Consider the following 14,456-nt stretch of genomic DNA (forward strand, 5'->3'; position numbering starts at 1 on the left):
GCTCAGAGGATGTCTTTAAAGACCTGGCCTCTCACAAACATTGGCTTTAGGGAGACTCTGCAGCTTCTTGGCAGCAGATGGCTGCTGTGGCTCCAGCCCCTACATCCTTTGGGCTTATGTTCATTCAAAAAGAGAAGAGTCAATGGATTCCTTGAATGGAGTCTCACTGACTCTCACTGATTGACTTACACTGATATGCTACTCCTTGTAGCCAGGGTGGTGGATATTGAGTGACTTATCCCAATATTGGGTTGATTGGCCTGATCAAGAATGTGTAGGCAGAGACTAGGAGAGGTAGACTGAGGTGGCAGATGAGTTTGTCTCTTGCTGGGTAGGTAGTTTTAATTTAGACAAGTATTGATGGGAATTCTTGAGCAGCGATGCCAGGAGACACGCTTGGTCCTGTGAGCAGGGAGGCTCAGGAGCTCTTCTTGTACCTGAGGAAGCACTAGCCCTTCTGCGTAGCTGTGTCCTGCTGCTCATAGTTTATCTCTTTAGGGAACACCAGAGCAAGGTTGTGGACAATTTCCCTTCCTTCCACACCCCAGGGGACCCCAGAATAGAGTGAAAGGGTGCTCCTCCAGAGAGAACTCGGGGACCAGGAACAGTGGACTCTTTGGACCACTGGACAAGTGGATGGTGTCTGCGGATTCTTGACTAGAGTCCAACAAAAGAATCCAGTTTCAATCAGTTCTGCTGCTAGGTGTTGCTTTCAAAAACACAAGTGAGCAAACACTTGCTATGTGTCAGGCATTTGCTGAAGTGCTCCTCTTCCTCTTCCTCCTCCTCCTTCCCCTCCTCCTCCTCCTCTTTTTTTTGTAATGTACCAGGATATCCATTTGTTGTTCTGTTTGGAGCTTCACTGCTCTGGTCTTTTTTTTTTTTTTCATGGAGAAAGGAAGAGAGAGAAGAAGGGGAGGGAGATGAAGATATATATATATATATATATATATATATATATATATATATGTATATATAGTGAGAGAGAGAGAGAGAGAACAGCACTCAAGTTTCCCCCAGTGCCATAATTCTCCCACATGGAGTACCAGGGCCTTGAACCGAGGTCATGAACTTGTTAAAGCAGGCTCCCCCATGGCCAGTTTTATTTAAATAATAAAAAACTGGAACAAACTGGTGTTTGTTTGAATTGCTACAAACTGTTGAATTATCATTGTTGTTATTATTGTCATTATTTGAACTTCTGAAAGAGTATACTGTTATTTAAGTGGTTTTTGAGAAACACTGATCAGGGGCCAGGTGGTGGAGCACCCAGTGGGGCCCACGTTATTATGCATGAGGACCTGGGTTCAAGCCCTCCATCCCCACCTGCAGGAGGGAGGCTTCATAAGCAGTGAATTCTGTGACTCACCATGCTTCAGGTTTCTCTCTCTCCTTCCTCCTCCTCTCTCCCTATTTTTGTTGGTCTCTGTAAGTAAAAAGAACAGTAAAGAAAAGAGGTCATTTGGAATGATGGAGAAATTGTGCAGGCACCGAGTCCTAGTGATAACCCTGACGACAGAAAAAGAAAAGAAAGAAAAATACTGACCCATGTGGAAATGATGCTAATTGATGTAAAGTGGAGACATTGGGGTCAAGGCATTATTCTTTTTTTAAATATTTATTTATTCTCTTTTGTTGCCCTTGTGGTTTTATTGTTGTAGTTATTGTTGTTGTTGGATAGGACAGAGAGAAATGGAGAGAGGAGGGAAAGACAGAGAGGGAGAGAAAGACAGACACCTGCAGACCTGCTTTACCACTTGTGAAGTGACTCCCCTGCAGGTGGGGGAGCCAGGGGCTCGAACCAGGATCCTTATGCCTGTCCTTGCGCTTTGCACCATGTGTGCTTATCCCACTGTACTACTGCCTGACTCCCTCAAGGCATTATTCTCAATGCTTTATGTACATGGTTTACCATCATAGCACCTCTACAGAATTACTCTTATTTTCCCCAGATGGCAGATTAGGAAACTGAGGCACAGGGAAATGAAGACATTTACCCAGGGACACACAGCAAGTTGCAACTCCCCAGGCAACTCGCTGTGTGTCCCTGGGGCTCACTCTTGGGCCTCAGGGGCTGCCAAGCTCCCCTTCATTCATCATGCTGTTTTGGTCTGTACAAAGGTGACCTTTTCCCTTTAAACTCCTTTTAAAAACCTTCACCAAGTCCATGGCATGGGGACTGAGCTTAGTAGGAGTCCACCATGTTGTAAAACCATGACCCTCCCATTCTCTACCCTCCCATTCTTTTAAATGACTTTCCAAGAGTCAGATTTCACCAGTTTTCAGCCCCTTTCTGCCATCTGCTGGGCTCCTCAGGTTCAGCACCTTGGACAGACCCAGTGTCTTGCTAGGACTCAATTATCTTGTTTATTTTCCCTCTTATTTCTTCCTATAACTAACTGCCTTCTACTTATGATGAGGGAAACTGGCTTTTCACTTAGGATAAATTTTCTTTTTAAAGTAAATCCCAGGAAAGAGGGGACTGTAAAGGAAAAAGGGTAAGTAAATAATAGAGCAGATGGGACCCAGAGCAGCATTAAGATGTGGGTATGCAGACAACCAGTGCTCCTGGGATATGGGCTTAGCCTGGTGTAGACACTGGCAGCAGTAATAAACCCAGAGCTGCTCCCAGCCCTCCAAAGAAAGGTAAAGGAGAATGAGAGGTGGCAGGCCTGAGCCCTGGGTCTTTATGAAGTTTCATGTGACCATTCTCCCACCCCCAGCTCCTGCAGAACCAACTTACACAGAGAAATTGTCACTGTGGGGCCCGAATAATAAAAACAATGACACAATAGCAGATGTTTCTGGAGCATGGGCTGCGTCTTGGTGCTCTTTATCTTCATGCCTAGCATAGGAGACAGGTGTTTTGATGACATTCTGATGGCAAAATGGAGATATTTTGCAGGGAATGAGGGCAGTTTGTCTTTCTCTGAAAAGTTCTTAATGGAGACTCTTCAGGGGAAATTGGCTTCAGGTCCCCAATACCCTCTGGACCCCAAACCTCCAGACCGAGCGTGTTGGTTTTGATGTGTCCTTCTCTCCTCGCCCAGCCATATTGAAGGTGGTGTCATCTGTCCTCCAGCTTGGAAATATTGTCTTCAAGAAGGAAAGAAACACAGACCAGGCCTCCATGCCAGATAACACAGGTACTCTGCCTGTTCCCAACAGCTGACGGCTTGGCAGTAGGGGAGGAGGGACGCTTCCCATCTTTTGTTCTGGGTGAAGGGATCTGGGTTGATAAGAGCTGATAAGTGACTTCTTTCTTTTTCTAAGTTTCCTCTTCTGAAGGTCCTTCCATGAAGGGGGTGTCTTGAATGAGTATGTGGGTAGTGGGGAGGAGGCCTACTTATTTTTATAGCTCACACTGGTTTATTGGGGCACATCTCTTCTGAACCCCCTGCTCATTTGTCTTGTTAAATATCTCTGAGCATGTACCTCCTTGTTTGTGTTTTATTTTGTTTTTATCAGATCACTGTTTGACTTTGGCTCATAGTGGTACTGGGAATTGAATCTGGGACCTTTGGTGCTTCAGGCATAAAAGTCCATTTACATAACTATTATGCTACCTCCCAAGACTGGGATCCAGCTGGAAAGTAGAGATGAGCCCTGTTTCTTGACACAGTCTCTTTGGGGGACAGCCCTCAAGTTTCCCTGCTAATTGGGTCACTGGGTAAACCGTGGGATACCCAGTTCCATTGGAATTGCAGATAAACATACACATGCATTTCTGTCTTGGGCAGTATTTGGGACATAGTGATACTTGAAGAGGACCTGCTGTCATCTTTGTGATGTTCACGGTAACACACTTTTCTCTCTCCAGCTGCCCAGAAAGTATGTCACCTTACAGGAATTAACGTGACAGACTTTACCCGATCCATCTTGACCCCGCGCATCAAAGTTGGGCGGGATGTGGTACAGAAAGCCCAGACAAAAGAACAGGTAACGATGCGCCCGCTGGACATGTTTTTCTGAAGAATCTTCCATCCACCCAGGTGTTCACGTATTCATCCACTCACCTATCTGGTATTCACAGACATCTGTTTGTCTCTGTTTATGTATCCATCCATCCATCTCCCCACTCACCTATTCATCCATTCTATTTATCTACTCAGTCACCCACCCATTGATTTTTTTTTTAATCCATCTTTCCATCTCTTTATCTTTCACTCACCCAATACCAGAGAACCTGAGGCCCCAGGTCAGGCTTTGAAGTCACAGGACTGGACCAGAACAGAAAAGTCCTTCATTAAGACCTCATTGTTACTTTTTAGTTGTAGGTATAGGTCTGACCAGAGAGTTCCATCTTTGGAAGTGGATTGTGTACCTTTCTGGAAGCAGAACTTACCTGTATGAAAGGATGCCTGGCTGGAACAGGCTCTGTTGTGTCCCAGGTCCCTCTGACAGAACAGGAAGTGTTTGTGCATCAGCATGGTCATACCTAGGTCTGGCCACTGCCCCGATTGCTCCTGCCCTACTGGATGTAGCATCAGTATAGTTCTCATTTGTCTATAGTTTCAGAATTAAACATAGGACCCTTTAAAGGAATTGAATAGAGGTGGCTCCAAGTATTCTCAACCACCAGCCATGTTTACGTGCCGAGGCAGCACACTGGGAATAACAGCCCTGCCCTTGCTCCCCCTGCAGGCAGACTTTGCGATAGAGGCTTTGGCCAAAGCCACATATGAGCGTCTCTTCCGCTGGATACTCGGCCGCGTGAACAAAGCACTGGACAAGACCCATCGGCAAGGGGCCTCATTCCTGGGGATCCTGGACATTGCTGGATTTGAGATCTTTGAGGTACAGCTCCACCGCATCATGGCAGCCTTGGCCTTGGTTATTGGGGGGAAGCTTCCTCTTGGATAAACCTTTGGGAGAGAGCAGACAGCTGCTCTAGATTGGAAAGCTGTCTAGTTTAAAGGTTAGATCCTTGAGGGTATAAGAGACAGAAATCCAACACGGAGTGTATGTGGCATTGCAAAGGTCCAACAGGCAGGCCTGTTGTCCATCTGGCCTCTCTCTTCCCTTCCTTTACATTGGTTCAATTTTTTTAAATATTTATTTCTTCCTTTTTGTTGCTCTTGTTGTTTTCTTTTTTAAAAAAATATTTATTTTATTTATTCCCTTTTGTTGCCCTTGTTTTATTATTGTAGTTATTGTTGTTGTTGTCGTTGTTGGATAGGACAGAGAGAAATGGAGAGGGGAGGGGAAGACAGAGAGGAGGATAGAAAGATAGACACCTGCAGACCTGCTTCACTGCCTGTGAAGCTACTCCCCTGCAGGTGGGGAGCCGGGGTTCGAACTGGGATCCTTATGCCGGTCCTTGTGCTTTGCGCTGGTTCCATTTTTTAAATAGTAGCTTCCCTCATGGTGGCAAAGTGGCTTCCACAGCTCTAGATTGCATCTCAGCAACCTTGGCAGCCTTAGCCAAAATCTTGAAGTCTTACTGATTCTTCTGCCCTGGAGTTGGACCATGTGGTCATTTCAGAACCAAGCGTTGCTGTCAGGGCTCTCCATTGCTTTGTGCTGTGCAGGATGGTTACTGGGTCCCAGCCTGTAGGTTGAAGCATGTTCTTAGTGAAGGAGAAGGTCTTGAGGTCCACCGCCACTCTGCAATAGCCCTCCTCTGAGCCTAAGCCCACCTCTGTGAAAGAGCGGTGATGAGTTCCCTGACGGGACTGTTCCAGCCATAAACCACTGCACTGGTGGGGAGAAGTGTCTTTAAAAAATGCGTGTGACCCTGTGACAGGAAAGGAGCCCTGTAAACTCAATGACTTTTTACATATTTCTGGGCAATGGATCTTACCTGCAGGATCCATTGCTCCCAGTCGGTTCCTTTTCTCCCGGTTTTTGTTTGTTTGTTTTTTAAATAGAGATGGGGAGGAGGCTGAGAGGAAGAGAGAGAGAGTAGACACACCACAGCGCTGTGCCACCAAGAATGGAGCCTCCCCTGGTGCTGTGCATGGTGCTCCCCTGTGGGGCTATAGCTCCCCTGTGGTGGGCTGTCTCCCAACCCTCAGAGACCTTTGCTGGCTCTGGGTGGACCCGGCACTTGCTTGTATGTGTGACTCCACATATGAGAGCGTGGTGCTCTGGTCTCTTTTTCACTAGAGAAATAAAAATAAATATATTTATATGGCCAGGGATGTTGACTCAGTGGGTAGAGCATGTTTTGTGAGTGTGAAGTCCTGGGTTTGATCCCTAGCACTGCATATGGCTCTCCCCCGACCCCCACCCCATCTGGCTCTTTGTTAAGTAATTGAAAAGAGAATGGGTACTTGTAGGAAGGACGTCAAGCCATGGGTTCTCAGAAGAGACGTTCCTGGGAGTCCCTGTGCCCCAGTCTGACGCCCTGTCCCTACCCAGGTGAACTCCTTCGAGCAGCTGTGCATCAACTACACCAACGAGAAGCTGCAGCAGCTCTTCAACCACACCATGTTCATCCTGGAGCAGGAGGAGTACCAGCGCGAGGGCATCGAGTGGAACTTCATCGACTTCGGGCTGGACCTGCAGCCCTGCATTGAGCTCATCGAGCGGCCGGTGAGGCCCTAGAACCCTCCCCCCCACATACCCCCCACCACGTGCGGCTCCCTGCACTAGTCCCGCCAGCCCCACCTCACTTCCGTGGACCCCCAGTCACTGCAGGTTTAGCTTCCCACAAGTGCTCCTATTTCTCTTCCTTTTTCCTCCCTTTTTTCATCTTCCTTCTATCCTTTCTTCCTCCTGTTCCCCTCTTTCCATCCTTCTTCCCTCATCTTCTCTCCCCTCCTCACTCTCTTCCTCTCCTTTCTCATCTATTCATTCCCAAAGGCAGGAGTCTCTGTTGCCTGAGATTGTAACACACACAGTAGGTAAACAACAAACCACCAGTGCTTAACTCTTTCCTGAGGTACCGTACCTACTGTGTGTCTCCAGTGTGGCCCAGTAGGGGGCAGCAGCAGACATGGGTCCTGTTGTCACTGCCCATCCTTCCTCCCCAGGGTGGGGTCACTGGGTACAGGGTGACCTGCAGGGGAGGGGATGAGCAGACCGACCATCCTTGCTAGAGGCAGGTGTGTAACAGCAAGGCGGTTGCCTCTGTTGGAGTGGCAGCTTCTCCTGAGGAGCCTGAGGTTTGGGGACCACCCTGCTGTGACCCTGCCCTGCTTGTCTTCCCCAGAACAACCCTCCCGGTGTCCTGGCCCTGTTGGATGAGGAGTGCTGGTTCCCCAAAGCCACAGACAAATCCTTTGTGGAGAAATTGTGCTCCGAGCAGGGCAATCACCCCAAGTTCCAGAAGCCCAAGCAGCTCAAGGACAAAACCGAGTTCTCCATCATCCACTATGCTGGGAAGGTATGCAGGGCTCTGCCTGCCCCCAGAGAATCCCACAGGGTGCTCAGAGTGGGGGGCCACCTGGGAGTGGCAGGACCCAAAGGCTGAGGGATGAATCAGACCCCCACCTGGTCCTGTGAAGGGCAATGAATGTGTGTGCTGGGCTGGTGAAATAGCTCACTTGGATAGTGCGTTGCTGTGCCATGTGTGTGAGCCAGGTTTGAGCCTGGCCCCTACTGCATTGAAGGAAGCTTCTGGGGTGCTCTGGTCTTTTTCACTCTTGCTTTGCTTCTATCTTTAAAAAGAAGAAGAAGAAGAAGAAGAAGAAGAAGAAGAAGAAGAAGAAGAAGAAGAAGAAGAAGAAGAAGAAGAAGAAGAAGAAGGAGAAGAAGAAGAATGTGTGTTACAGTTGCTAATATTCCAGTCATCATATCTGAGCAGATCTTCCTTATAGAGACTAAATCCAATATACAGGGTTGCCAGAAAAGTCATGACACTGTTTTGCATGGAAAAAATCAAGTCCAAGTTTCAGGAATTATGTTTACTAAAGACTATGGGGAGGGTTCGGGGTCCCCCAACTTATTTATAAAGCCTGAGATCTTTGTTGAGTTTCTTCTGGATGAGTGAAGACTTTGGATGTTGAGGACAGACCTTTGCCATCAGCCAAACGCTCACCTCCCAGAATTTTCGGTCTTGTGTCACACCCTGGAGAGGGTGGGCTATCAGAGGGGCTCACCTGGGGTTGGGGGAGACATGGAGACGAGGCTGCCCTTTAATGGTTCCCAGAAGTGCTGTCCTGCTGTGCACAGGGCTCTTTATAGCTCAGATCTGTTGGCCTCTGTTGAGTGTCTGTTGATCCCCTACCACAGCAACCACCTCTCTGACCTCAGGAGATCTGGGCAGGAAATGGAGGGACATGGGCCCTCCCCTGAGTCTATACCTGACACAGGAGCCCTGACCAGTGGAGTTGTCCTTGGCAGGTGGACTACAATGCCAGTGCCTGGCTGACCAAGAACATGGACCCACTGAATGACAATGTGACCTCCCTCCTCAACGCCTCCTCAGACAAGTTTGTGGCTGACCTGTGGAAGGACGGTAAGACCCTGCTGCTCCTGAAGAGGACTGGGCAGGGGGATCCCAACACCATCTCCCTGCTGCCTCTGATCCCCTTACCTGCTCCCCAGAAGGGTGGCACACTGAAGCCAGAATTGGCAGATGCTAGTGGTTTCTTTGACCCATGCATATATTGGTTTTTAAGTACATTTTTATTTTTTAATTTTTATTTATTTATTTATTTATTTATTTATTTATTTAGTAGAAGAGAAATAAATTGAGAAGGGAAGAGAAAGAGAAAGACAACTGCTACATTGCTCCATCACTCATGAAGTTTCCCCCTTGTAGATGGGGACCAGGGACTTGAACCCAGATGCCTGTGCATGGTAATGTCATACACTTAACCACCAGGTGCACCACTGCCCAGCCCAGGTCTTTGTTACTTTTTATTTTTTAAAAGATGTTATAATATTTATTTATTCCCTTTTGTTTCCCTTGTTGTTGTTGAAGTCGTCGTTGTTGGATAGGAGAGAGAGAAATGGAGAGAGGTGGGGAAGACGGGGAGAGAAAGATAGACACTTGCTGACCTGCTTCACTGCTTGTGAAGCGACTCCCCTGCAGGTGGGGAGCCGGGGGCTCGAACTGGAATCATTATGCCGGTCCTTGTGCTTTGCGCCACGTGCGCTTAACCCGCTGCACTACTGCCTGACTCCCGTGTTTGTTACTTTTTAAAGGCTTATTTATAATGAGAGAACCAGAGCAGCATTCTGGCATATTCTGTTCCAAGGACTGAGTTCAGGGCCCCACACACACAAGTCCAGCACAGCACCTCTATACCACCTCCCATGTCCATGCATGATTCAGAGTGTGTTGTCATGTGTCAATTTTCTCTATATAAATTTAAAAATGCTTAAAAAATGTATTGGATAGAAACAGAAATTGAGAGGGATGAGGAAGGTAGATAGGGATATATATATAGAGAGATACCTGCCGCACTGCTTTACCTCTTGTAGGTGGGGACTGGGGGGCTTCAGTCCTGATCCTTGAGCATTATAGTGTGCGCTCAACCAGGTGTGTGACTACTCAGTCCCCCAAACACTTTTATTTTTTTTAATTATTTATATTTATTTATTTTCCTTTTTGTTGCCCTTCTTGTTTAACATTGTTGTGGTTATTGATGTCGTTGTTGGATAGGACAGAGAGAAATGGAGAGAGGAGGGGAAGATGGGGAGAGAAAGACAGACACCTGCAGACCTGCTTCACTGCCTGTGAAGCGACTCCCCTGCAGGTGGGAAGCCGGGGTCTCAACCCGGTCCTTGTGCTTTGTGCCACTTGCACTTAACCCACTGGGCTACCGTCCGACTCCCCCCCACACACACTTTTTAACCAAATAAAAATGAAATCACAGAAGCTGGGGTCAGGGGGAATTTCTTAGCTGGTAGAACATAGGACTTGGCATGCCTGAGGCTCCCAGTTCCACCCTGAGCTGTGTGCTGCAGTGAGGCTCCCAACCCACATGCCTACCCCTATGAAACACTTGAGTGATTTAAAGAATTAAGTAAATCTGGGGGAAAAAATGGAAGCACAGCTTACCAAACCAAAATGTGGGACACAGACAAAGCAATGCTTGTTTCATCCCCATCTGTGTCCCAGGCCTGGCACATAGGCTTTCTATAAGGCTGTGCTGGTGGATGCAGGCAGACGCATTACATGCCTGGCTTGCTTACCCCCACCCTAGACAGTAAATGCTATTACTCCTATTTTGTAGAAGAGGAGGAAACTGAGGCACAGTGGAGCAGCAGACCAAATCAGGGGCAAAGGATGTCATCGCATCTGAGGGAATTGGTCCTTTGCCTCACTCATTTTGCTCACTCAGAGAGCAAGCCCCCAGCACCCACCCTTACTTACTGCCAAAGGCAGGTGTTGGCAGCGGAGGAAATAAGGGTGGCAGTGCCCAGTCTCCACCCTGTCCCTCTGGTTTGCTGTGAGTGGGTGACACCACCCTTGCTGTCACTCCAGTGGACCGCATCGTGGGCCTGGACCAGATGGCCAAGATGACGGAGAGCTCGCTGCCCAGTGCCTCCAAGACCAAGAAGGGTATGTTCCGCACAGTGGGGCAGCTGTACAAGGAGCAGCTGGGCAAGCTGATGACCACACTACGCAACACCACACCCAACTTCGTCCGCTGCATCATCCCCAACCATGAGAAGAGGGTGAGGAGCCTGGCAGGGGTGTGTGTGTCAGTGCTCCCCGGGGTCAGCACCAGTGACTGTAGAGGGCCAGGAGTGCCCCACCTCCACCCCATCCCATGTGGGAGGAGGGTTCTGAATTGGCACCCATTCCCCTTCCCAGAGGCAGAAGGTAGAGGGAGAAAGCCCCAGGACTTACAGCTCTGCAGCCATAGTTCACTTATAAGCTACTGCTCCAGGAAGACCCAAGTTCAAGCCCCTGTTCCCCACATATAGCAGGGACGCTTCATGAACAGTGAAGCAGGCCTACAGGTGTCTGTCTCTCTCCCTCTCCTCTCAATTTCTCTCTTTCCTATTGAATAAAATAAAAAAAGGGGATGGCAGCCAGGAGCAGTGGATTCATAGTGTTGGCAGTGAGCTGTAGTGATAACCCTGGAAGCAAAAACAAAAACAAACTAAAAAATTGAAAATGCACAGTGCTCAAGGTAAGCACACTAAGTCAGGAAGTGCAAGGCGATCATCAGAGAGTTTCACTTAAATGTGGAACATCAGCCACTACAAGGAGTACACTTTTAAAAAATAATAACTAAAATGAAAACTGGTAGTTCTTGGGGATGTGGGGGGGTAGGGGAGAGGTCTCTGGTGTGATGGTCCTAGAACTCTGGTGTGTGCGTGAATCACACATATATATATAGGTATGAAACTATACTTCTGAGGACTTATAATAATGTAAACCAATGTTAAATCAATGATAAAAAAGGCTCTAGGCAAGTAAACACTAGGTCAATTGTTTCACACAGGTATTATGGAGGTCTGAGTTGGCAGTGGTAGTGGAGAGAAGTGGGTTATTCTCAGGGATACTTGGGACAGGAAGTGAGGAAGACAACATGGAGGAAGTCCCAGCTTCTAGCCAGGGAATTCTGGTGTCCCCAAGTACTAGAGAGATGCACTTGAGCCTTGAGCTGCGACCTCACCTGGTGCCTCCCTGTGTCATTCCCTGGCATTGGAGCTTGCTCTGCCACAAATCTCAGCACCCATGGTGCACTTCCCTTCCTGCCTTTGCAGTCAGGCAAGCTGGATGCCTTCCTGGTGCTGGAGCAGCTGAGGTGCAATGGGGTCTTGGAGGGCATCCGCATCTGCCGCCAGGGCTTCCCCAACAGGATCCTCTTTCAGGAGTTCCGCCAGCGGTGAGCCAGTGGGGTTGGGTGTGGGCAGAGGGCTGGGTGGGTGATGGAGAAACTCCTGATGCTGACCTCTGCCCTCTCTGCACCTCAAGCTATGAGATTCTGGCTGCCAACTCCATCCCCAAAGGCTTCATGGATGGGAAGCAGGCCTGCATCCTCATGGTGAGCCACCCGGCCCTCCCCAGCAACCCAGCTCCCCCACCTTTGGAACACGCTCACCTCCTGCCCTGACATAACAGCAAAAAACAGGAGCTCCTGTCCTTCCTTTTCTTTACAGATCAAAGCCTTGGAACTTGACCCCAACCTGTATAGGATTGGGCAGAGCAAGATCTTCTTCCGGACCGGGGTCCTAGCACACCTGGAGGAGGAACGGGACCTGAAGATCACTGACATCATCATGGCTTTCCAGGCCATGTGTCGTGGCTACCTGGCCAGAAAGTAAAGATCCACAAACTGACTCTTGGGGTGGGCTGGGGCAGGGTCCATGTTATGATTCCCTCATGCTAAGAGGCCACATGCTTTACAAAGCACTGCTGAGCGAATGCCACTTCTTCATACCAGGTGGAAACGCTGCCCGCTAGAGAGATGGGCTGGTTCTCAGAACGAGTAGAGCAGCCAAGATGTGCAGACCATGGACCTCCTGCATGCTTAGACCTGGGTTCTTGTCTTGGCTCCCCCACTTACTTGCTGATAGATTTTGGGCAAGTTACTCTACCTCTCTGAACCTCAAGTCTCCACCCTGGCGATGAGCAGGACCAGCCCTGCCAAGGAGAATTATGTACAGAGTACTGCCGGAAAGGGCTGGGAACAGTGCCTGGTATCATTCAGAAGTGTTAGGACAGGACAGTGGATGTGAGGCATGAGAATGTGGGTGCCCTCCTGGCCAGGTGGGCTGCATAGAACAGAGCCTTGGCTGATGGGGTGTCCTTCTGTTGGACAAATGCACATGATCTGTGGAGCACAGATCTGGGGCTGACCTGTGAACTGCACTGGTTCCCCTTCACATGCTGTCCTTGGCATTCCTATGTCATGCTGGGGATGAAGCTTGGAGCCTGACTCCAGTTTTCCAGCTTTGCATCGTAGCTCTCTCCTGAGTCTGGGGCACTTTGTGAGACATGGGTCCTTATTGACCACTGAGAAAGGCTCTTCCAGGTGATTCCAGTGCTCTGTTCCCAGGTGTTTTACTTGTGCTGAGGCTCTGAGTTTCCTAAGGAGTCTGAGCTGGAGTGGGTAGGATAGACAGACAGTCTAACTTGCAGGCCATGGTGACAGAATTCTGATGGGAAGTGGTTCAGTGGTAGAGCATGGCACTGGGGTGCCTGAGGTCCGAAGCTCGCTCTCTGGCACTGAATACAGGGATGATGAGATGTGTGTTGGGCTAAGCAGTGCTGCTCACACACACACTGCCCCCCACCCCAGGGCCTTTGCCAAGCGGCAGCAGCAGCTGACAGCCATGAAGGTGATTCAGAGGAACTGCGCCGCCTATCTCAAGCTGCGTAACTGGCAATGGTGGAGGCTGTTCACCAAGGTGAGTTCCCCTGCTGGGCTCTTCACTCCAGATGCCCCAGGTATGGGACTGGGTGTGGCCAGGGTACAATCAAGCCTTGTCCTTGGTGATTCTTTGGCCTGAGAAAGCTCCCTCCCACCTGCGTTCCATCTACAAAGCTAAGATCAAGAACATTCTATCAGAACCAGCGTGTCTCATGTTGTCCTTTCCTAGTCCTGACACCTGCAAATGTCTTCATTTCTATAATTTGGTCCTTTCAAAAATGTTTCATCAATGTCACTTCCTGGGATGGCTTCCACTCAACACCATTTGCCGTAGATCCACATAGGCTGTGCACCTGTCAGTGGTTTCTCTGGGAATGAAAGGTGTTCACCAGGATCTTCTTTCCAAAGGCAAGCTTCCATATCTGACAGACTCATGAAACAATGATGGCTCCACAGTCCATTGGGATCTTATTTTTAGTGCTTAGTAGGATAACTGTATAAAAATAAGGTTGTAGAAATGCTGTGAGAGCATAGCATGGTCATTATCTTGCTCTTTTAAATAACAAAGGTCACACCTAAAAGTGGGTGGCAGCATGGGTGGCAGCATGTTTTGAACATACAGGGCCAGACTGGAAAGAAAAGCTGGCTGTGCTGACAGTGATCTTGATGTGGACATGGATGTAAGGGGGTTTCCCCTCATTTCCTCCTTGGAAAGAACCACCCATTGGCTATTAGCTGTCTTTCTGGGCTGGAACTAAACTAGGGTAGGGGAGGCTTTCTCCCTTCCCTCTGTACTTCTTGCAACCATCCTGGTCTAAGCCTCCTCAGTCTTGGCACTGTGGATCTTTGGAGGCAGACAGTGCCATGCTATACATTCTAGAGTGTTTCTCCTTATCTCTACTACTGGATGTAGCGTAGACATCACGGCAGGACACCTGAAACTATCTCCAGACATCACTGACTGTTCCCTTGGGGTTAAGATGGTCCCTGGCTAGGAACTACCAGTCTCATTTATTACAAGGGCATGTCCCTTGGGCCATGAAAGTGAGTGACAGGCTGGTCCTGTGCCTGCAGGTGAAGCCCCTGCTACAGGTGACACGGCAGGAGGAGGAGATGCAGGCCAAGGAGGATGAACTGCAGAAGATCAAGGAGCGGCAGCAGAAGGCAGAGTCGGAACTCAAGGAGCTGGAGCATAAGCACACACAGGTCCCTGGGCTGGACTTGCTGAGG

The 14,456-nt window shown here is 48.9% G+C and overlaps 1 protein-coding gene across 1 annotated transcript in view; it reads left to right on the forward strand.

Moving 5' to 3' along the window:
* The window catches only part of MYH11 (myosin heavy chain 11), a 109,378-nt gene that overhangs the window by 70,222 nt on the left and 24,700 nt on the right, over positions 1-14,456 (forward strand). The window contains exons 10-21 of the mRNA XM_060174106.1: positions 3,051-3,146; positions 3,821-3,939; positions 4,645-4,797; positions 6,364-6,537; positions 7,157-7,330; positions 8,290-8,404; positions 10,382-10,575; positions 11,617-11,738; positions 11,828-11,897; positions 12,013-12,173; positions 13,155-13,263; positions 14,301-14,440. Coding sequence (XP_060030089.1) covers positions 3,051-3,146; positions 3,821-3,939; positions 4,645-4,797; positions 6,364-6,537; positions 7,157-7,330; positions 8,290-8,404; positions 10,382-10,575; positions 11,617-11,738; positions 11,828-11,897; positions 12,013-12,173; positions 13,155-13,263; positions 14,301-14,440 — 1,627 coding nt within the window. The remainder of the gene's footprint in view (positions 1-3,050; positions 3,147-3,820; positions 3,940-4,644; positions 4,798-6,363; positions 6,538-7,156; positions 7,331-8,289; positions 8,405-10,381; positions 10,576-11,616; positions 11,739-11,827; positions 11,898-12,012; positions 12,174-13,154; positions 13,264-14,300; positions 14,441-14,456) is intronic.

Source organism: Erinaceus europaeus, chromosome 15, assembly GCF_950295315.1.
Source record: "Erinaceus europaeus chromosome 15, mEriEur2.1, whole genome shotgun sequence".
NCBI classification, from domain to species: domain Eukaryota; kingdom Metazoa; phylum Chordata; class Mammalia; order Eulipotyphla; family Erinaceidae; genus Erinaceus; species Erinaceus europaeus.